Below are 23,289 nucleotides of genomic sequence, written 5' to 3'. Positions count from 1 at the left end.
TCCTTTTCCAATCTTTCTAGAAGTGTCCCTTCTAAAGCTCAGTAGTTAGGGATTCTTTGAGTTTAGCAGGTTCATGTATTTGCTGAGTTCATCGTTCAGGAAGGGAGGTCATTAAAGGTCATAGCTCTGTAACATCTGTGCCTGTGTTCTGTAAATAGATGCACAATTGAATCAGAACAGAAAAGGCTATTGAATTGCAGTGAACTCAACACCACACAAACACAAAGCAAAAATAGCACACACACCTGTAGCCCCTGGTAGTGCAGGACTGCATGATGAACTGAAGGAAAAAATGAAGAAAGAGACAGAAAATCTGGAACAAAACAATGATTCTTCATCTGAGACAGTAGACGATCTACAGACAAACACACAAAAATAGAGTAAATAAATGACTGCATTAAATTTATTAAATACCAGTTCTTGAGGATAAACTATCTCTTTAAATGTCACACTACATATTATTATAAAACCAAATGCCCCAGATCATGACACTATATTTGAGACTGCGGCTGTACGTGTGAGATGCGTAACCTGGACATGAAGCACAGAAAAACAAGGTCTGCGTGTTCTTAAAATCCTGAAGCACCTGTGACACAGAGAGAGTGGTAAGACATGGAAGCTTGATTTTAAACACGAACATGGTGACAAGCAGAATTTAAACTGAGATTTATTGGTTAGGAGTTAATGAGAGCCAGAAACAGGTCATCTATTTCTGTCCGTCCTCGGTAAAATATCAACAGCTCTACGTGTGGGTACAAGTGTTATGTGTGTTCTGTACCACTAACTGATTTGAATGAGCCTATGGCCACTGAGTCCATGAAGGTGACTCCACTGAGCTCCAAAACAACGCAATGCTGTGGACTCTGAGCCCCCTGCTGGTCTGGAGGTCTTACTTCAGGATTCTCATTAATGTCATTGCTAATAGTCTGCATACACAAAAATAATAATTCAATTTAGTAAATGAATGGAAAGCAGGGAGCTGTAATATAGGATGTACCTGTTTGAGTGATGTGAAGGTCTGGTCTGCATTGGCATAGTAAAGTGGATTAGAACAGGAAAACACAGTCACTCCAGGGATCTGGTGTGCCTGAACCAACAAATTCAGGGATTTATATTTATATAATACGTGTGTGTGTGTGTGTGTGTGTGTGTGTGTGTGTGTACTAGAAGCAACACTTCTATTCTCTAAATAATATCAATAAATAATAAAATTATCTATCTCTATACATCTACTATAATATATATGATTGTTATATATAATTCATATTTATATATTCAGAAATTACATTTAAAAATATCTTACATTTTAAAAAAATAGTTATTTTAAATGAGCATATTTCACTTTCTCACTGTATTTTTGTTCAAATAAATACAGCCTTGGTGAACTTAAGAGACTTTGGTTAAGCTAGTGCTTAAGATGATTTACCATAGTTCAAAACGTAGCTTAGGCTGGTTTCTAGATGCATCGTGTGTAAATATTACCTCTGAGTATTTCTCCAGATCCCTGTAACAGTCTGTGCCAGCAATACGTCCAAGAACAGCAAATCTGGGCCTGAGAAATGTAGAAAGAGGAAGAATGAGAGTTAGTATGAGAAAGAGGAAAAATAGAAAGGAAAATAGAGAGAGATGCTGTAGATAACTATTAGACAATGCAGATAACTCACTTCTGTGTCCTGAAGACAATAGTAAACAGAGAGAAAACAATTGCAATGCCAAGCCCCAGGTCTAGATTAAACACCAAGGCACTGAACAGCGTCACTACCCACACTACCTGCAGTCTCAGTGGGAAACACACACAGGAAACACCCCTGGATGAGAGGCCTACATGGAACTGGATTTTGGGTCAGCAGTTTAAGGATGAAATTGGCTCTTACCAGGTCCAAGCGGTCTGTATTCCAAAGTTTAGGCACATCTCTGACTTGTGCAAAAACCCCGTGCAGATTCACTAAAATAATGACAGCCAAAACTGTCTGAAACACACACAAATGAACTTTATAAAACCACGGTATTATGCTACATCCGTATAAAATATACTTTGTTTTTGAAGATGGTATAGGGACCTTTGGTAACTGCTGAAAAAGGGGGCCAAACTTTACCAAGATCAAAAGAATTATCAGAGCAGACACCAGAGAAGAAACCTGGGAGAAAGAGAGAGGTCATGTTCATGGAGTTAAAACTGCAGTGCTTCCACACCGAGACATACACGATTTTGAAAAATAACTTTCTTTTGTGCATGTGGTTTGCAAATATTTTAGTTAAATGCCTTTGCTTCTTGTGGCCACTGCCTGATTAACAGTGTAATTATTTTCTGAGAAAACATTCAGTGTAATTCTGTCACATGTAAACAGGGGTTGAACTGTTATGCATGTACCACATGTTGTGCATACACTGTAAATGCAACTGTAACATGAGGTTGTTTTACCAGGTGTTCACACCTGAGTTTGTCCGCCTGTACTCTCCTGTACTGTGCTGCGAGACATGGATCCGCTTACTGGAAAGCACTGGAACATCCCACCTATGGAGTTACACAGACCCATAGCCAACAGCTCCTTCAGGAAAGAGAGCCCATTTACATAGTGCTGTCAAACGATTAATCTCATCCAAAATATAAGTTTTTGTTTACATAATACATGTGTGTGTACTGTGTGCATCTACTATGTATATATAAATACAAACACATGCATTTAAATATTTAAGAAAAATATGCTGTTTATATATTTAACATATTTATATACAATATAAAATAGAAGAATATAAATATATAAACGTATACACAGGTTAATATTTTCAAAATATATAAAGTGCGTATTTATATATACACAATAAGTACACACAATACACACACATATTATGTAAAAAATAAAAAATAAACTTTTTATTTTAGATGCGATTCGCATTTAATCATTTGACAGCACCAGATCAGATGAAGGGAATACTGCAAAATGTGTATTTATTGAGAACATATGGTTAAAGTTACACAAATTGCTTGTTACCTGGTTGCTGTGAAAGGGGTAGCCATGTTTATGAGCAAACATCATGCCCAGTGAAGCTTGGAAACCATAGCCCACCACTGCCAACGCAAGAGCTGTCAATAACAGCTCCTGAGAGACAGAAAACGATGGAAGGGAGGGAGGCGAGAGACTTAGAGGTAAACAAAGAAAGAATTTGTTTTAGCACCTAAGTACTTCCTACTAATTGGTTTTTTAAAGAAAATCCAACACTCTGCTGACCCGGTTGGTATGGGTCCAACAATCTGTATTCCATACTGACCGGACAGATCAAACAGCACTGAAGACAGAGTGGCAAAGATAACCTACGAACATGAACACTTTATTACTGTTGCACAGAAATATCTTTAAAATACTGAAACCATGCTTTATAAGTCAACTAATGCAACCGGCAAAGCTAAACATAGCTCAATAACAAATAAAAAAATACAAAACCCTTTGCGCACCAGTACCAACTCCCATGGAATGGGAAATCGAGAGCTCCAACGTGAATTCACCATCTTTCCACCAACAAGTATCACCAGGGAGACAAGGGACACCACTAGTGTCGCCAGTAGCACTCTCCTGATTCCAGTCACAATGTTTGATAACATCTGGTGGACACAGACACGTACATTTAACATCTGAGATGAACACAAGAGAAAAAACACATAGTGCTCATTCTCACCCAGAACACAGCAAAGACGCCTCTGTGTCTGACTATGGAGATGCCCATCAGTAAAGGCAGCTGGTGAACAGTCACATGGACCGCAGCTGCCGTAGTGTATCCACTGACCAACGGCTGAGACAACCACCGACACACCCCTCCACAACGCAGCATGTACAGCACAATCTATAGGGAGAGAGATTTATACACAAACACACACACACACACCAATACAGGATTAATACAGCTTCTGTGTGTCTTACCTGTATCAGTCCACACAGAATGGTCAACTGAGCTGCAAAGGCAACTCTAGCACTTTCAGCCTCAATCTCATCACTCTCTGCTCCGCTGCTTGCCAACACAACATCACCAGCCACCGCACCGACCATGATGGAAAGGACAGAAAAAGTACCTGTGGATCAGAAAGATAGATCTAAATGTCAAATCAAATAAAGACAAAGCCATTATCATAATAAATAACGTTTAATATGTTTTAAGTTTTTTTATTTTATATTTATTTGTATTTTTTTGGATTATATTTTTTATTGTATATTTTATTTTATTATATATTTTATACTTAATTTTATTTTAATGATTTTCTTTCATTTATTGTTATTTTATATATTTTGTAATTATATATTTATAATATTTATATTTTTTACTTTATTTTAGATTTATTTTGCATAATTGTAGATTTTATTTTATAATTTATTATACAATTTTTTTATTATACAATTATATAATTATACCCAATTTTACATTAATTGTATTTTATTATATATTTTATACTTTATTTTATTTTAAATTTACTGTACTTTTTCTTACAAAGTGGCATTGTGTATGTTGTGTGTGTACCTACCCACAGAGATGTGTCTGGATGTTCCAAACATGAAGTAGATGAGAACAGGGTAGAAAGATGAATACAGACCAAACACTGGAGGAACTGCAACCAACAAAGCATTAGCCATCCCTATGGGAAGCAAAACGTCAAAAATTGAGTAATTTGTGTGCAGAAGATTGTAAGCAGTTCTGTACAATAGAATTAGTCATTACATCCACTTTATCAGTCTGGTTTGAATCACAGTACATTGTGAAGAAAATTATCAGCTGCTAGCTGATAATACAGATCTGTAGGTGTCTAAGATGATGAAAATCATAATCAACCTCTCACATCACAGACACTTCAAGTGTCTACACTCTCAGAGAACCCTAAAAATCTATTTCGATCGATGTCGACACCTGCATCAACATAAATTCTTTATATTTTAGAATACAGTTGTCATATAACAGTCTGTAGCTCAAATAACACAGAAGAGTGTGTGTCTTAAACCTTGTGGGAGATGCATGATCCCCACACTGATTCCTGATATCAAATCTCCAATAGCATTTTTCCTGAGGGAGTACTGTGGCAGCCATGACAAGAGAGGTGCAATAGATAGGAAGCAGCTCTTCAGCCTTGCACCTGAACACCTGTAGCACAACAACAGAGAAATACGGGGGGAAGTACTAAAAATACATGTATATTTAGCATTGACAGTGTTCATTTTACGATCACAATTATGCTTCTTAAATAAGCTCCCACACTCACCAGCTCTCCTCCTTCAGCTTTGCCCAAATTGTTCGATGCACCTTCCACCTGCGCTGTCCCAGGATATCTAGCTGTGCTTCATTCAAACCATAAACAGGATTGGGATTGAAATTCTCCCTCTCTGAACATCTTTGATTGTCCATCTGTAAAATGAGCGAAAAAGTGGCTTAAACAGGAACAAGTGTATGAAATGATTATGCTTCCCAAATGTGAGGTTGTTGTAACTTGGCTTTGAACTCGGAGCATTCCTTATATTATCGTTTCACAGTAGTTAAACCAATTAAACTGGACATTTATAATTGGATAGAGACAGAGTCGTTATTCACTTTTCCTCTGACAGGCTAATAAAGGGTTATTTAATGTCACAGATGTTCACCAACAACATTTATCGTTGGATCAGTGAAGGAAGTCTTTCATTGTCTTCGCTCTGACCAAAGGTTAGAAGACTTTAATCTACCACTCCTGAGAACAGAGATCAGATTGCGCAACATCACATGAGAGACGGCTTGTGCTGAACAGACCGGTGTCTATTTTTACTGCAGCACTTTAATAATGATCACCAGATAATGTTTATGCAATTATGCGACTTTCTTACAGGAGGCAAGGCTGTTTTATCCAATGAGAAGATGCGCTGCTTTACAACAAATAATACTAGAAACTGACCTTTGACCCCATATAGAACAAGCTGAAGTTATAGAAGACAAACATCAGTCTATATGAAATGTTTTATTTTATATGTTTATCTGTACATGAATAGAACTCAACACAAGCAGATGGCAAAACACCACAATGTGTTTTCCAGCATTTTTGAAGCTAATTTAAATATAAAGGGCATAAATTAACTAACACACAGTAGTACACAAGTTAAAAATTATACCAATTACAGCATTTGGTAGGAATGCACTAAATAAAGCATGTAAAACATCTGATCAAACCTAGTGCTGGGTAAAAAAATCGATTTTTCGATTAATCGGTTTTTAAAATGTGGTCGATTCAAAATCGATTCTCAAAGGCCACAAATCGATTTTTTTAAATCATTATTTCATCTTAAAAATGAAATAACTTGATCCTGTTTGATCAAGGATTGCGATTTTTCAGCATACGTTTTTCATCTTGCATCAAAATTCTATTGTATTTATTTAACATAATTGTATGCATTTGAAAATTAGAGATGGGTTCTGTTTTAATGTACCCAAGTGTACCTTAAATAAGATTTTAATATACAGGTTTGTGGCTCTTAATTTTTTTTTATAAATATAGTATTTGTATTATATCTATATTAATTGAGTTGAATCGAGAATAGAGTATAGAAAATCGAATCGAGAATCATAATTGAATCGAGAATCGAATCAATTTAAGAGCTTGTGAATCGAAATCAAATCAATCTTGAACATCTGAATTGATACCTATCCCTAATCAAACCTAAAGGATTCAGTTTCTTAAGTATTAAAAGACATCAGCAGCCAAAACTGATAACACATCAATGCTCATCTGTATCTTTTAGCACTCTCTGATAGGAGCACACGTGAGGACAGGTGACTGCACAGGTGCGTGTGCAGTAAAACTGGAAATAAGCTTATCATCAATTAGTTATCTTACCTTGTGTAGAGATTTCACCAAAAACTGTTCAGCGCGTCCAGAGGAAACCACTTTATTATCCCTGTGCACAACGTAAATAGCTCAACAAAACCGCAGGGCGCCTGTGGGACGTTTCTCAGCTGAATTTCTCTCCTTAAATATTTTCATTGCTTTCTGTTGTTTAAAGGTCAGATTTATAATGTTACATCATATATAATTCATCACAAATGCTGTCTCCATCCTAAATAATAAAGACCAGGGTTATTCTCTCCAACTCTGTTCCACTGGTTTATATAAGTGTTTAATATCAGAAGGCAAAAAAGGTTGCACAGTATCACACCCACACACACTCTAAATATACATTTAACAACCTTAAAAAAGTAACAAAAACAACAAACACAAGTTGGGGAACTTCCATTACTTCATTGGTCAGTATAAATAGAAAGTTTTTGTAACAATGTAAAATGTTAGTTATATTTGTGTTTTTACATTTTACATTATGTATCAATCTATCTATAATAAAAAAAAATCTAATTAATTATATACTTGAAACACTGATGTGAAGTCATAGACAATCATGTGTTTATGTACAAGTTTTTCCACATGATGCATTTCTGCCCTAGATGTGAACTTTCAGCACCATGTTTTTCTCTAGTAATGAAACTGCCTCAGCAGCACAGTGAGATCTCTGAGGCGCTCCGCTCTGCTCCGTGCAGACTGGTGAACCGGCAGCTCAAAAAATGAAAATGTAAAGCTACGAGAAAAGCTAAGATTTGTGACTTGCCTCAGAGGGGGCAAACGGGGAGGTCTCGAGGGGTGCCTTGGTGGGAGCAGCTTGCGTTTTACCCGGGCACTCTGACTATTCTCAGGTTCGGTGTTTGTGATTTGAGGAGGGGGTGGTGGGGGCTTAGGATCTGGTGCTGTGATTGGCTTCGAGTGGGCAAGAGGCAGGGGTGAAACTGGAGGGGGAAAACTGGTAAAGGATGACTCGGAGTGGGAGGAGCCTTCCCAGGGTGTCATGCTGTCAGGGGCCACAGATGAGATGGGAGGATGGCTGCGTTTCCTCGGTTCGGCCCGAGGAGTGGCTAGAGAGGGCCTCGCTACAAACAGAAGAGATGAAAAATATAACAATCTGAATTGTTTTGAGACCTGAAAAAAAAATTCTCATTCAAATTCAAGTTTTTTTTATGTAATTTTGACTACATATCTAAACTGCTTTATATTTTATTACCGTGATTTTATTTCCGTAACTGCAACTTCACATCTCATAATTGCAACTATTTCTTATCATTGTGATCTAATATCTCTAATATAATATCTAATAACTATTTCTTTATTTTGTATTTGTGATGTTATGTCTAATAATTGCAGCTTTTAGATAAAGATACAATATAGAGATTTTTATACCTCATACTTGCAAACATTTCTCACAATTGCAACTTTCATAAACACAATCAGTTCCTGTTTAATCTTTAATCTTAACTTAATCTTACACACATGTTCAGTTTCCATTATCATCTCGCCTAACAAGTCACATTACAAAGATGAATGTTTGGACAATAGCAGTTAATTAATTTACCTCTTAAATTTCTATTGTCTATTGATGAGCTCAGGTAACATTGTGTAGACAGGAGGAACAAAGAGCAATGTAAACACACAGTTTATATGTCACACATCACATTACTGCACATATAATGAGTCTGGTTTATGAAAACATCTGATTTCAAGTTAAATCAGCTAATATCTGACAACAACTTCTCATTTAACAATGCATTATTGATTCCATATAGACTATAATAGTACCTGCAGATTTATTTCTCGATGAACCAATCAGAGGGAGCCTATCCTTTGATATCACTGCATTGTCCTGTAGTGAAACCACACACATAATTATGACTGTTTAAACAATATATTCTATTCTTTCCTGCATATTCACTTGTATATTCAATCCATTTACTGTAATTAATTTTTGTGGAACAGCCATACCTTATTTTCAGCCTGTTTTTGTTTTTGAGGCATCTTCTGAGGCATCATCTTCTTCTTTCCAGATTCATTCTCTTTAAGAGCTTCCCTGAATCGTGACATCTTTTTTGTCAAGATCAGGAAACACACGCTGTGATTCATTTATAACAAAAGACAACATTAGCCTCACAACACACAAATTCACACATATAACTATTGCAGGACAGTTTTTTTTTTTATACTCACATTAATTTTTCATCCTCTTCTTTTTCACATTTTGTCTGCTATTTACGTTACATAAGATTTTTACAGTAACATATTCTCATTCATTTCACATTCTGCAAACCTTAATGGGCTGATCTGTCTTCGTTAATATCTGTCGCTCCTTCACATGCTCTTCCTTTCCTCTCTCGCTTTCATTCGTTGTGCTGTGGATTAAAAGGGGTTGGCCATCAAGCTACTATGATGATGAACAAAAGGAAACTGGAGAAGGGGGTGAAATATTTATACTTAGTTGCACAGCCAAAGCCCCCCAACACACTGTGTACCCTCTCTCTCTCTCGCTCTCTCACCCAGCCGCATACACCTGCTGGACTGTAGCCCAGGAAAACACTGATACATTATACTATCATGACTTTATCTCAAGCCATGAGCCTCTCACACACTTGCACGCATAAACAGCTGCATAAAAATTATATTTGGAACCTTTTAAAAGTTTGGACACACCTCCTCATTTTATACTATTAGTATTTTTCACATTATAGAATAACAGTAAAGTCATTAAAATATGAACTAACACAAACTGAAATGTGCATCTTTTGCCAAACATAAAAAAAATTATCTAAAAATGACATAAAACATGATTTTACTTATTTTATTCATTGTTATTTTAGTATTATTTACTATTATCATATTTATTAATATTTTGAATATTTTTTATTATATTAAATTATATTTTACTTTTAGTCGTTAAGTCCTTTTCATTCGTTTTTTAAAATATTTCTATTTAGTTCTACATTCATTTTAGTTTAGTAATTACTGTAGTTTTAGATTAAATAATTTGTATAATAATTTTTATAATTTTCCAGTTAGCTGCCAATTTTTTTTTTTTTTCATCAAATATATTACCATAAATTATATTAAAAACATTTTTTTAGTTTTAGTGAAAAATAACAGCACTGTTCAAAAATGTTCAAACTTTTCATTGGTTCTTTAGATCTGTATTGACTTTTATTGTTCAGCCTTCGTGAAAATAAAAATGTACTCACAATTTACTTTAACCCGACACAAAAAAAATTGTCACATATTAAAATAAAAAGTCTTTATTTGAAAATCTCAAACTTCACAACTTCGAAAATCTTTAGAATCTTAGTTTATAAATCACAGTGTTTCGTCCTTGAAACATGATGTGGAAATATCACTTTCTTTCTCTCCCCTTCTTTTATGTTCCTGTTAACAGTTTCATGCAGTTCATCCATTTTTCTTTCCGTTAACTGAAACAACTGTAAGCCCTGCCCACAAACAACCACCCAGGCGCCTCCCTCTTGTCCAAACCACGCCCACAACCCAGCTGCATCTGCAGTGTGTGAGAACAGCACCTTCAGTGGGTGGAGTCCGTCACTGTTCATACTCCACAAACACAAGCGCTGGTCCGGTGAGGTGGTCACCAGTAGTGTGGGGCTTAGTAAGCATAACCCTGTGAGAGGGGAAGAGTGTGCCAAGGGCACTGACCAATGGGCAAGCAGCTGTAGAGACACGCCTCCATTTTCTTGCTTTTTCTGATCTATCTTAATATGCATTAGAGACAGCTGTCCATCATCTCCACCACTGGCCAATGAGATAACATTCTCCTCCATTTGCCTCATTTCTCTCCTAGGTGAGATGGTAAGCGCATTGACTCCACTTTGATGGACAGGAATGGAAAAGAATGGGGCTGATGGACCTGAATGACAGAAAGGGTAATTGTTATTAACATATACACAATTTAGAGTTCTATAACCAGATGGCATCTGAAACTGTAGGACATAGCACTGATTTAGTCAGTTTTTATGCTCTTAGGCTTGTAATTAAAATTATTTTTACACACAAAAATTATTTGATAAATTTATACAGATACACATACTCCCAGAGCAAAGGCACTGTCATTTTTTTAGACCTTAATAACTGTGGTCTCAATGAGATGTTGTTGTATGAGAAACAATTGCAAGATTCTTAAATAAAATCAAAATAACAATATTGAGCATGTTTTTTGGGGACAGGTCTGGAACAATGTAAGTAAATTTTTATTTTATTTCTGACTGAACATACCCATTTCACATATATAATAAATGTAAACAAATAACATAAGTCATTTAAGTTCTTCTTAACTACAGCATAACTAGGACACAGTTATTCATACATTTAAAAAATCAGCACGTTATTAAGTGTTTATGTTCTGGTGTATGTATGACTCACCCTGCCAGCTGACACTAGCCTTACTGTTCAAAACTGCTGTTAAATCCCACACAGATATACAACCATCTGTAGTGGCACTGAACAGCAACAAAAGCCTGAGACAGAAAGAGGACAAAGGAAAATAAGTTTAAGAAAATTTCAAATATGGAATAAGTGTTTGATAAATGCACATCATGTCCTTACTTTCTGTCCAGGGAGTCCTCCAGCTTGTAGGTGGCGACGCTGAGCACACATCTCTGATGGTAAAAACACTCCCAAAGCATGTCAACACTACTACTGCTCTCAGTCACACTGAAAAGCCTACAAATGAAAACACACAGTTTCAAAAGATACATTACTGAATGTTTAAACATATTGTATGAAACCCTTTTAAATTCATGTTTATAATCTTTATTCAAGTTACCTTACTGCACCATCACTACAGCCCATAGCCAGCAGGACACATTCAGTCCCATTATGTACAACAGACATAGACATGTACCTGCAAGCGTGAGAAAACATTAGCACAAATAAAATCATAATATAATCTCTCACAATAACCCCCTGTACATTGTATTGTCCGCCATCTGGTGGTTAGAAATCTTTAGCTGCAACCAACAATCAAACAACATTGGACCCAAATGATTTTCATTCTATAGGGAAGATTTTTTTTTTAATTATCATCTTCTGTGTTCTACAGAAGAAAGTTATACAGATTTGGAACATCACCAAGGTGAGTAAATGATGACAGAATTTTTATTTTTGGGTGAACTATCCATTTAAGCATTATTTGAACTCTAGATCCAAATTTGGAAAGGAGAGAGTATTTTAATATATACATTAACAAACACACACGCACCTTGTCTCTGGATCCATTTTGACAGTCTTGTGTCGGTTCCGCTTCCGTTCCCACTGTTCATCCAATCGATGGCCAGCTATCTGAGTGACCTGACAGACTGGCTGACCCTGCTGCTCATCCAAACGAATCAAGAGCCGATAACACTGCAGCTGGGCCCGGCCACCCGCAGAAAACACCAAAGAACAGACCGAGGTGGTATCGTCATCTCCCCCTTTTTCATTAGTTTCTCTTCTTCTGATTGCAGCCAGCGCACGAACATTTGAGATATGATCCGTTAGAACTGAGAGCACTTTAACATTTCCACTCTTCGCACTGATGGCGAGTACACCTACTGTTGTATCCTCCCCTCCGGTAACAAAAACTTCCCAAAGTTCTGAAAATTGTCCAGTCTTGGTGAGACTACCAAGGTGGCAAACACAGCTGATGCCTCGTCCATGTAGCCCCTCTTTCACTGTGAGTCCATTCAGATCGGTTTCTGTGGATGCTAATGAGCGTGATGCCATGACAGCTCCATGCTTGATGAACACAAGGGTGCCTCGTCTAAGTGTATGTGCTCGAGGATCTGTGTCGGCATATATCGGGTGTTTATAGGCCCAGGATCGATGGCCACCTCCGCAGGCAACTGATAAAAGCTTCTCTTGTCTGTGAGGGTCCCATATAATGAAGTGAACCGAATGGAAGCCAACCATTACAAACCGAGTTTCGGCTACGCTTGCACTCCCTTGATCGATCGTCCTCTTCTCGATTCCCTCGTTCAGCAACTTTTCCTGTACCTCAGATCCATCCGAGCCCAGAAACAGAACTTTCTCTATCCACTCCATGCCTCTGCAGGCCCGTTGAACTCTGCGCACCTTCAGGACACTTTCTTCAACAGTTAGTATTCTTACAGATCCATCTCGACCTGTACTGTAACATAAGTCTTGATACTCACACACAGACGTTACACCTTGCTTTCCATGCACTCCATAAAGGGTACTGATGGGAGACAGAGGACTGCCATGGTCTGATTGCTTGTTTTCAGTTTCTTTCTTTTCTAAGTCTGTTCTTCCTTCATTTCTTCTGACATTCAATTCTGTATCATTGTAGAGCAGTAGTGACCCTCTCCGGTCACCACAAAGGTACAACCCCTTTCTCTTGGACAAGGTAACTGCAGCAGTCAGCCAGCGTTTGGCACAGGGAGGCAGCAGGAATGGAAGAAGAGTTTCCTCTTGCATATGCAAGCCTGATTCATCCTCTGTCACTTTTATTGTCCATCGGTAAACCAGTCCCTCGGAGCCTGATGCAAGAAGACACCAACTCAAGGACCCTTCAAACAATCCTTTGGCCCAAAGTACAGAGTGAACTTTACCCTCACCAGCTCTTAGCAAGACTCCAACACCTGGCTGACCTACAAGGAACACCTGGACACCTCCGTTCAGATTACCCACTGCACATACCCACACAATGCAATCTGAATTCTGGACTTGGATGCTTGTGATCTCCATCACACAAAAGGACTGGAATTCTGCTCCCCCTTGCCAAATGACATCCCAGGAGTCACCCTGACTAAGGTACACCTCTCCTTGATCAGTACAGACCAGAATTGTATTCAATTCACCCTCACCCACTAATCGGACCACTTTGGGACAACCCTGCCCTTTAAACCCCAGATCCAACTGAGTCTCTGTCTGAGTTTCCTCACAATCTTTCTTCTCTTCTGCCACTCTCCATATTCTTACCCCACCATCTGCACCTCCAGTTGCCATCCATCCCTCCTTACAGCCTATACTTTCCTCGCTGACAGCCAGAGCCCTCACTCCACCTGACCTATGCCCTCTAAATGTATGTCCCACCTTTCCTTCACCTCCCCATTCCCAGAGCAGGCACGCTCCATCTTCTCCTGCACTGAACACACGGTTTGATGCAAGCCTGACACAAAAGACCCGTGCCTGGTGCCCATAAAGCACACGAAGACATGTTGGTGATTCCTCACCACAGCCTGCATCTCCACCCAATGTGCCAACACTCCACAAACGGACACTGCGGTCATCGGAGGCAGATGCCAACCACCCAGATTTCTGAAGGTAGCAAAGGCTAAAAATAACTCCAGTGTGGCCCAACAGGCGTCTCTCTACCTGGGACTTGCCATCAGGTTTGGTCCCAGTGGGCCTCCACAGCACAAGCTGATTGAAAACAGTCCCACCTACCAGCACTAAAGAATCCCAATTTGGACCAATCATAAGTGCTGAGTAAAGAAGACATGTCTCTACGCAAGAGTAGAAGGAAAGAACATTACCAGATTCTGCATCTAAAAGCAACACAGCATTGTGAGCCAAGGATATGCCTAACAGTGGGTGTGGTTGTTTTTTAAGCCAATGAATGTCCAGAATCCAGTCTTGAAGCTCCAAGACAGGACCAATGAGCTTTAGGCATCGTCCGCCAGTATTGAAGCTGACCAGCCGAACTCCTTTTCCTCCAAAAACAATGATGTCCTCTTTGTTGTTGGCCAAAACAGAACTTTCTGATGAGATTAAATTGTTGAACAGTCTCTCTCCAAACTGATGTTTTCTACTAGGTCGTATCCCATGGATACGGTAATTATGAAGAACATTTAAGGATGCATATTCTTTAGGAGATGTATGAAGACTGTACACAGAGAGGACTGGTCCCTCACCTACAAAATGACACAATTAACAGGAAAGAATTGATCAAATGAATATGAATATTTTCATTAAGATAAATACACAAATGCACATTATGGATATTGAGACATTTGAGCATTTCCCAAGCACATGTTCCTATTAGTACAAGAAGAAAATGTAGCCATAATTTAGTCTTTGCCAAGATACAAAACTCAGCAGAAAAAAACCCTACAAAAATGGCCTAAGAGTCATGGTCTGCATACTTTAATCTAACATGGATTTTTAGTTTGATGTTTTGCTACCTGTTCATTAAATGAAAGAATGTCAGTCACCTGTCAGCAGGAAATCCTCCCCAAGGAATTCCAGTGCAGTCACTGGAGCAACAAGCACAGTGCTCTTTATCACAGCAGACTCTACAGGACATGCCATCTCAAGCGGTCTGAACAGCAGGCTGAAGACTTATGGAGCACAAAGTAAACATTGCAGCATTATTCACTATTGTCAAGTAAATGAAAATGAATTAAATGCATATTGTTTGCAATGGCTTTTTACCATCCACTTTTTCCTTATAAGCTCCACTTAAAAAGACTGAAATGAATCATAAAGCTGTGAAATAAATAATTATTATCCATTAGTTTGTTTGAATAAACTGTACATTTTTCTTTATGATTTATTTTCAGACTGAAGGAGAATACCATGGTATTTTAATGTGACATGGATAGTACAACAACATCTATGGCAAGAGCTCTTTTCAGTCCAATGCATTCTTCTCCATCAAATTTTTTTTTCCACCTTTCCATTCTGCCATAACAACATGAAAAAAGAGTCTCCCAAATTAATTTTAATATTAATTTTAATAATTCACTGGAATGCACAAAACATGTCTCTTTCCAGGTTTGTTTTCAAATGGATGGTTCAAAATGTAATTGTGTCCCCATTTTACTTCTAATCACAAATTAAGAGTGTTTCATATAATGTTACTAAAGTAGGTAAATCCAATTTTTGTAAGCGATCAAAAATATGGAAATAAATGTGAAATATTATCACTTAATGTTAATGTGAATGTTGCACATCATATATACAGATATTACCAAAGTGATTAGCATCTTGGTTATATTGACGCAGAAAGAATTGCTTTTAATAACTTTTGAGGGTATTTGTATTGTTGAAAGTAATTTGTTAATGCTTTTAAACTTTTAAATATCCTCCTAATTTTCACAAAGGTTGTGAGTGATTAATTAATTATTAAACATTATAAACATTATTAAAAACATCCTAATATATCTAATGCTGTGCACACCTGAATCATTCGTATATCTGCGGGATGAAAATAGAAAAATAATCCCACACACTACTTCAACTTGAAAACATTAGAATGGTATTTGATTACAATATATATTTCGCCAAGCATTCGAATAGTGTATCTCTTAAATTGTGACTGCAGTTGTATCTGATCAAATGCACATTCTTATTCTTTAGCTTGGGTTAAACTAATTAATTTTACTTTGTTGGAACAGCAGCTATGCTAATTATGCTAATTATATTTCTGTGTTTTGCTAGGATTTACACAAGCTCCAGTCTGGATCCAGAACACCTGAGAAGAGATGATGTTGACCCCTCAAAGAACCTTAGATGATGCTAACCCTGAATCAACAAACAGAACTAACAAATATTGCTACAAGTGTGACTGCGTCATATTATAATTGCTATTAATAATGTTCATCGCATGGCTGACTACGTCTTTTCTGAAAAATCTGTCTTATGCCCACAAACTGACAGTCACCACTACTAAATATTGTGGAAACTGCTTTGTCATGATTTGTATTGTAAAAAGCACTATACAAATAAACTAGAATTGAATTTAATATACTTAAAAAGTATTTATAGAAGTATGACATTTATATATATTATATAATATAAAATATTATATTAAATATTTAAATAAAATATTTTTCGATGAAGGTCGAAGGATTAAATACAACAATAAAAATAATAATTAAATCTTGACTAAAAAAAGATTTAAAAAAATTATGTTTACCAGCATGCACTTTGAATTAACTCATATCAGAGAATCATACACTTATCAATGTCTGGGTATATAAAAAATATAAACTTAAAATAAATATTTTAGGTCAAACAACATTAATGTTATAATTTAGTTAGACCCGGCTTACCTCACCCTATTGGACAATGTATATTAAACTGTGGAACATAACAGTTTGGTTCCTAACTTTTCTGATTGATTACAATTATAAAATGCCCCAATCTTGTCATTACCTGCTCTAAATACTATTGAAATGACCAGCTAACACTTTTCAAAGGACAACTACTATAAAGTGTGTGTGTTTTTTTTTTGTTTTTTGTTTTTTTAACAAAGGATCGACGGAGGAATGGGATCTACCCATTAATTGAATGCCCATTAGTAATCCTCGTTACGTTACCTTAAAATAAATTTTCTAGCAGGGATCTGTCTGATTCTGCATGTTCGTCATGGTAATAACAATCCTGTCAAGTTCAGTTATACTTACGCTTCCTCTGTAGAGACGGTATCTTTATTAATCGTGGAGATGAAATGGAAAAGGTATGTATTTTCTCTCATACTGGTTCCAACATGTTATGTGCTGCGTGCATGTGTTCTCGCTTCCTCGTTGACATCGCGCAGCGTCCAATCGCGCTCTTCAATACTGCACAGACCGCACCACGCTCGCCGTCAATTGGATGAAACGAGTCCTGCGCTTCCTGTTGTAAAAAACGCGTAGATTTGTACATTTGCCTGATGCACAAATCATATGCATTTAGTGCATCTCAAGAGAATGGTATACAAGTCATATAAAATACACAAACCACTGAACTGCCTTTTTTTTGACGCCCGGAGCGTCATTTTGCGCATGTGTCTCCAGTCTGTTGTTTAAATTTCTTACGGACCGCTTAAACCCAGGGGGTGGGGACAAAGTGTAATATTTTCGGAATAAAATCGTCAGACTGATGATTGCATGTAAGTAGGGTCATTATACTAATATAATATCATTTTGTCATAAGCTGTAAATGCTTGAGAGATTGGTTAAGAATACAGAGCTCTAGCTGTAGTCTTAAATCGCAGCTCAGCTTCACTTCTGTAGTGCGATGCTCGGGTTTAGCGCTGTGGCTAACGAGACCAGCGGATCCATAATAATAGTGATAATCAAATCAGTCTGTTCCTTCTTCACCTGAATTAAATGGCGAATTTGTCATTTTAAAGGCTCGTTTCTTCTTTGTTCATTCTTGCATTTAATAGCGATGCGAATTCTGAACGAATTTGTTGAGTCTGACCGTTGCAATGAGTCGGTTAAAGCTACTTTAGTTCACAAAAACGGACCGAACGATTCGTTTTCTGAAACAACCTGAATGAGTCAAGAATCGATGAGTGAGTTGCTAATGAAAACATTTGGTGTGAACCTAACATTTTAATTAATTGTAACTAAATAGCTCAATTGTTATTAATTGGAAACGCATTTTGACAGTTTGTTTTAATAAATATAATTTATCAAGTGCAAAACCTGTAAACGAATGTTATAACAATTTAAATACACATTATATTTAAATTAAGAATTATGAGACAAATGAAATTACAATAAACGTTGTATCAACAAAACGACGACGTCACCATGTAGAATAATTGCTGGACTGTTTTTATCAACCTGTTCTTTGAAACGAACTGTTCAAAAGAACCGATTCTCATGAATCAATTCGTTGAGCACATTAGACCCCCCCCCCCCCCCCCCCCACACACACACACACAAAGATCAAATGTTTCATTAATTCTTCCAAGAGAAGGAGTAGATATTAAGATTCAAACCCAGCAATTATTCCCTTCATTTTGTTTCCTGTCTGCTGAATTACAGACTCCACAAGTGTACCTGGTGACCCCTTGCGCATGAGGTGGATCCCCCCGGATGCATTTCTGTTGAACTCTGAAGCAGTTTACCTGTGGCATCCAGAGTTTAACATCTCACTGCAACTAAAACTCAGGAAGTGTACTGCACATGACGGCACCAAACCAACCTCACCTTCCTGTAATGCTGGAGTGTAATACTCAGAAACTAACACTGTGATACTGCAAATGTTACCATGTAAAAAGATTTTCAAATTAGATTGTTGAAAATAATACTAGTGCGATACTTTATAGATTTTCTACAAGTGAAGTAACACACAATACCTCAATATAAGCCTTCTTACCCAGTTACACACAAATACACTCATGCTGACCACCATGACGTACCGCATGCCAAACTTCACTCTGGAGCAGAAGCTTTTCCTGCTTCGGAGAATTCATGCGGTGGTGGACACAGTCCAGGACTTTCGGAAAGACACCAACACTACTGTACACCGGAACGCTGTATGGGCAGAGCTGGCCCAGGCCTTCAATGCGGCGTTCCCTAGTCGACCCCCCAGCAGCATCGGCTCTCTGAAGACGCTGTGGAAACGGCTGAAGGTGGAATGTCGTGTTGCGCTGCAGAAGCGACAGGAACAGCAGGCAGCTGGGCTTCCTGTGTCTGCCCTCTCTCAGGTAAACTGAAGTCTTACGTTAATTCAGTTATATGAATTGGAAATTGTAGTAACACACAGTGTGGTTGTGTGTGGTTGTTGTCAGGTGCAGAGAGAAGTGATTGGGCTGGTACCGAACCTCATCTCCTGTCTGGAGGAGGTAGACGGAGATGGCAGCTATGTCTCGGTTAGGGGTAGCTCACCTGGAGCAGGTAATTAATAGTCATGTCATGTCTATTACAGGATGAAATACTACCCCTCTTCCCAGCTGTCAGCTCTGTAATTATACAAGGAAGGTGAATAATTGAGTCATTCTCTCTCTTGTAGTGATGGGGCTTTCAGGCACTAATGGGAGTGAGCACGAAGACGCTGACCACAGTCAAAATGATGTAAGACTGAAATCAGTCTTGAATGTCTTGAAAGGATTCCTGAAGTACCTCTTAAGCTAAATGTTTTCTTTTATATTGCAGATTTTATATCTCTTATGGCATGGAAAGTGTACTTGCTTGCACCAGTTTTTTTTTTTTTTTGTGTGTGTGTTAAAGTGTTAACATTTTACATGCAGTAAACACAGGAAATGTGGAGAAAATTTAATGTAAATGTATTTATTCATTTATAAATAGAAATATTAATTTATCATTCTATACAGAATATACACTACCATCCATATGTTGTGGGTAAGATTTTTTTAAAAGAAATTGAGCAGCATATTAAAAAGTTTGTTTGAAAGAACATGTGACAGAAAACTGCTAAAAAAATTCAGATTTGGCATCAAAGTAATAAATCACATTGTAAACTATGTTAAAAGAGTAATAATAATATTTCACAATACGGCTGTTTTACTTTTTTGCTCAAATAAATGCAGCTTTGGTGAACATAAGGGACTTAAAAAACATTTAAAAAATCTTATTAAATAAAACAATTAATTTAGCTTTTTATTATAAAACTGATATATATTATATATGAACAATTTTATATTAAATGAAGATTTATTTTTTAAAGGGGTCATTTTGTCACATTGTGTGTTCCATACACTAGGCATGTACATTTTCACCAGTGTTGCATTCATTGCAGGTTTCTTGTGTTTACTGCATGTACAGTGCATGCATGTATACTCTCAATATAGCATGCAACTTTGAGCCTTATTACATAAATGTACAGCAATTATGATGCTATTAAACTTCCCTTTTTACAGGAAGTAGACAGCAAGGAGAACTTAGCTATTGAACTTGGATTGGTCTCACAGACTCACCCACCTGTTAACTCTGGGATTCCTCCTGGCACTGCCTCCTCTCCTCTCCACTCTCATTCAGTCTCTTCCAGGTCCAGCCGTCCCTCCCTCATCTACCAAACTCATGCAGGAAGCACCTCAGGGCTGGGATCAGGGACTAGGGTTACAAACTTTGATACCCCACACAGAGAGCCTGTGATGCCACGTGCTCCTGCCGGAGGAGCAGTTGAGAATTCATTACCGCAGATGGACTCTTGTACCTCAAACCCGAAATGGGAGGCACGTCGACAGGAACTGTTTGAGCTGGAGCATCAGCAGACGATGAGTCTGTTACTGCTGCAGCAGTGTGTGTGGGAGGAGAAGAGGAAAGCAGTGAGACAAAAGGAGAAGGCGGCACGGGCCAAGAAGAGATATTATCAAGCCAAACTACGGAAGTTCGCCACAGATCCTCCACCTTCCAGTAGTGACAGCGAGGATAACGAATATCTACAGACTTGAACTCAGATGTTTATGGCATCTTAGCTATGTTTGCTTTCTTTTTTTGAAAGTCATTTTTTATTCTAGCAGTGCTGTTTATTTACAAAACAGTATATTTTTTATTGTGGACTAAATGTAATTGGTGTTTAGGAATGTACCATGTGTATCATATGGAGGGGGGAATTCACTCGAGCAGGCTTTGTTCCAATAGCCAATACAAATCTGATTTCCTTTCATACTCTCTCTCATTGACACTAATGCTGCATCCCATTCAGTCAAAAGTGGGATAGTTAAAGGGATAATTCACCTGAAAATTTAAATTCATTATTTACTCACCCTCATATTGCTCCAAACTGTGTGACTTACTTTCTTCTGTGCCATACAAACTAAGGTTTTAAAAAAAATGCCTCAGTGTTTACATTGTCCATACAATAGAAGTAAATGGATCCAGTGTTTTTGAAAAAAGTTGAAATATTTCTCAAAATATCTTCTTTTGTAAGAAAGTAAGTCATACATGTTTGGAAAGACATGAGAAGTAAACGACAACAGAAGGTAGATTATGACACTTAAAGAATCAAATCGTAATGCTAATGTTAGCATCGCAATTGTCAACAAAGAAGCCTTTTAGCATCCAATTTTCCCAGCATTTGTTTAAAATGATACAAATTATCAAGATAAAAGCTAATTTACCATTTTTACAAGCCTGCAAGGTTTTATTATACTGTAAATACTTTGACCTGTTAATTAATTGAATTTGCTTAAAAGAGTGAATGATTATCCTGTCTCTCTGGGTCTCGTGTTTAAGTGATATATAAAAAAAACAACGGAAAATCTTATGTTAGGGAAGTATTCCAAATGGAAGATTGGTGATTTGGAGTGCAATAGTTGAACACATCCATCTAGTGCATGTTAACAATGGAAAAGCAGCACAGTGGAATGCAAAAACGTGTTCTTTGTGCAGCCCAAAACCCTCGCCCAGTCAGGCCAGAACTGAGCAGTGAGGAGACGTTTAGTCCTGATACTTGTGCTTGATGAGAAGAGGAAATGAACTGAAATTAGATTTCTGATGTTACTGTATAGCATTTTAATTTAATGCTTGTGGATCAAACCAAGGACTGATTAAGGTTCTCCTAGGCCCCTGTTTGACGCTATATGCATTACATTACAAACATTAAAAATTACTGTGATAAGAAATTATTCTGCAAATATTAGGTGAGAAAACATACAGAAGATGCAACCTTGCAACAGCCATGTGTGGAACACATTTCAGGGGTCATTGCCAGTCCATAATCTATCCTTGGTACAACTCATCGGACACACGTCTTCAGGACCAACCTATAGATTCAGTTCACTGTAGCTCTTTTATACTATGCAGGTTTTTTTCAGGTAAATAAGTGCTTCTCTTAAAGTGACGAGAGCTTGATTTTAGTTCAGTGTTGTTGATTTACTTGTCTTAGTATATAGTGTTTGGGAACAGAACACCTTGTTTTTTTATTTTTAAAATATGAAAATCGTAAAGGTATAAAATGGAAATTCTTTCATAATTTTCTTTCCTCATTATGTTCCAAACCATGGTTCCATGTTATATTATATAAAATCATTCAAATTTGGAAAAACATGAGGGTGAGTAAACAGTACTTTCATTTTAGATTAACTGTCATTTAAGGAATGTTACAACAGTAGACTGGAAATGTAGTGTGTTAACCAGTGAAACAGAATGTTAGACTGAATTAAACTAGTGAGAACCTTCCACTGTAAAAGCAGATGTAAAATTTACACTTAGATGTAATTTCATTTACCTGAAATTCAGAAGAATGTGTAATGTGATAAACAAGTTACTTTTTTTAACCATAGAAGTGTGTGTCTTGAATATTAAAAGACATACAGAAGCGTGGTAGCAATATCTCTTTTATTGACGCCCCAACGGGTCTCCCTTTCATCTCCCATTGATAGCAGATTTTTTTTCTGAAAAACCCCATAAGTAAAAGTGATACAACATGTCCCACATTAAACACGTTGAGCCATTATACGTTCCCCTTTTCTCTCTCCCACCCAATCATTGTCTTCTACCGCTCTCTCTCTCTCTCTCTGATGGACAGAGGACATTTCCCAGAATGCATTGTGAACAGAAGAGAAGGGGGACATATATCAGACGATACATGTACAAAAGTTTTCACACATAAAACATTTGAAACAGATGAAATCTCACTCTTATAAAAAAACAAAACTCCCATACACACTTCTTTATAAACACTCCAGCAACGATTATGGTAGAGAAACGAATTTCAATAAATATTAATAAATAAAATAAATTAATTCCATGTCTGTACAAGATAAAGTTATGCATAAATAAAATAAAATA

The 23,289-nt window shown here is 37.3% G+C and overlaps 2 protein-coding genes across 3 annotated transcripts; one reads left to right on the top strand and one right to left on the bottom strand.

The window, feature by feature from the left end:
- LOC113080495 (WD repeat-containing protein 6-like) lies at positions 1–17,359 on the bottom strand. The gene is made up of 24 exons (XM_026252639.1): positions 17,224–17,359; positions 15,028–15,153; positions 12,075–14,727; positions 11,640–11,717; positions 11,420–11,536; positions 11,237–11,331; positions 10,218–10,724; positions 4,985–5,131; positions 4,514–4,624; positions 3,918–4,066; positions 3,676–3,840; positions 3,455–3,601; positions 3,231–3,313; positions 2,994–3,141; positions 2,436–2,549; positions 2,061–2,138; positions 1,875–1,970; positions 1,665–1,771; positions 1,483–1,552; positions 998–1,087; positions 786–926; positions 532–586; positions 246–355; positions 1–148 (listed from the first exon to the last, which is right to left on the bottom strand). The coding sequence occupies exons 2-24, from the start codon at positions 15,122–15,124 to the stop codon at positions 119–121; spliced, it is 5,388 nt and encodes a 1,795-aa protein (XP_026108424.1). The 5' UTR covers positions 15,125–15,153; positions 17,224–17,359; the 3' UTR covers positions 1–118.
- Positions 17,213–21,969, top strand: LOC113080496 (uncharacterized). Of its 2 annotated transcripts, none has more exons than XM_026252641.1 (5): positions 17,213–17,276; positions 18,577–19,241; positions 19,326–19,431; positions 19,547–19,608; positions 20,415–21,969. In XM_026252641.1, the coding sequence occupies exons 2-5, from the start codon at positions 18,933–18,935 to the stop codon at positions 20,946–20,948; spliced, it is 1,011 nt and encodes a 336-aa protein (XP_026108426.1). In that variant the 5' UTR covers positions 17,213–17,276; positions 18,577–18,932; the 3' UTR covers positions 20,949–21,969. The 2 variants fall into 2 exon arrangements, with proteins under 2 accessions (XP_026108426.1, XP_026108425.1); XM_026252640.1 differs by lacking the exon at positions 17,213–17,276 and adding an exon at positions 17,638–17,690.
- Positions 21,970–23,289: the final 1,320 nt, after the last annotated feature.

This window comes from Carassius auratus, unplaced genomic scaffold (genome assembly GCF_003368295.1).
Source record: "Carassius auratus strain Wakin unplaced genomic scaffold, ASM336829v1 scaf_tig00031427, whole genome shotgun sequence".
Lineage (NCBI taxonomy): Eukaryota > Metazoa > Chordata > Actinopteri > Cypriniformes > Cyprinidae > Carassius > Carassius auratus.
This window is presented reverse-complemented; position numbering and strand designations above follow the sequence as displayed.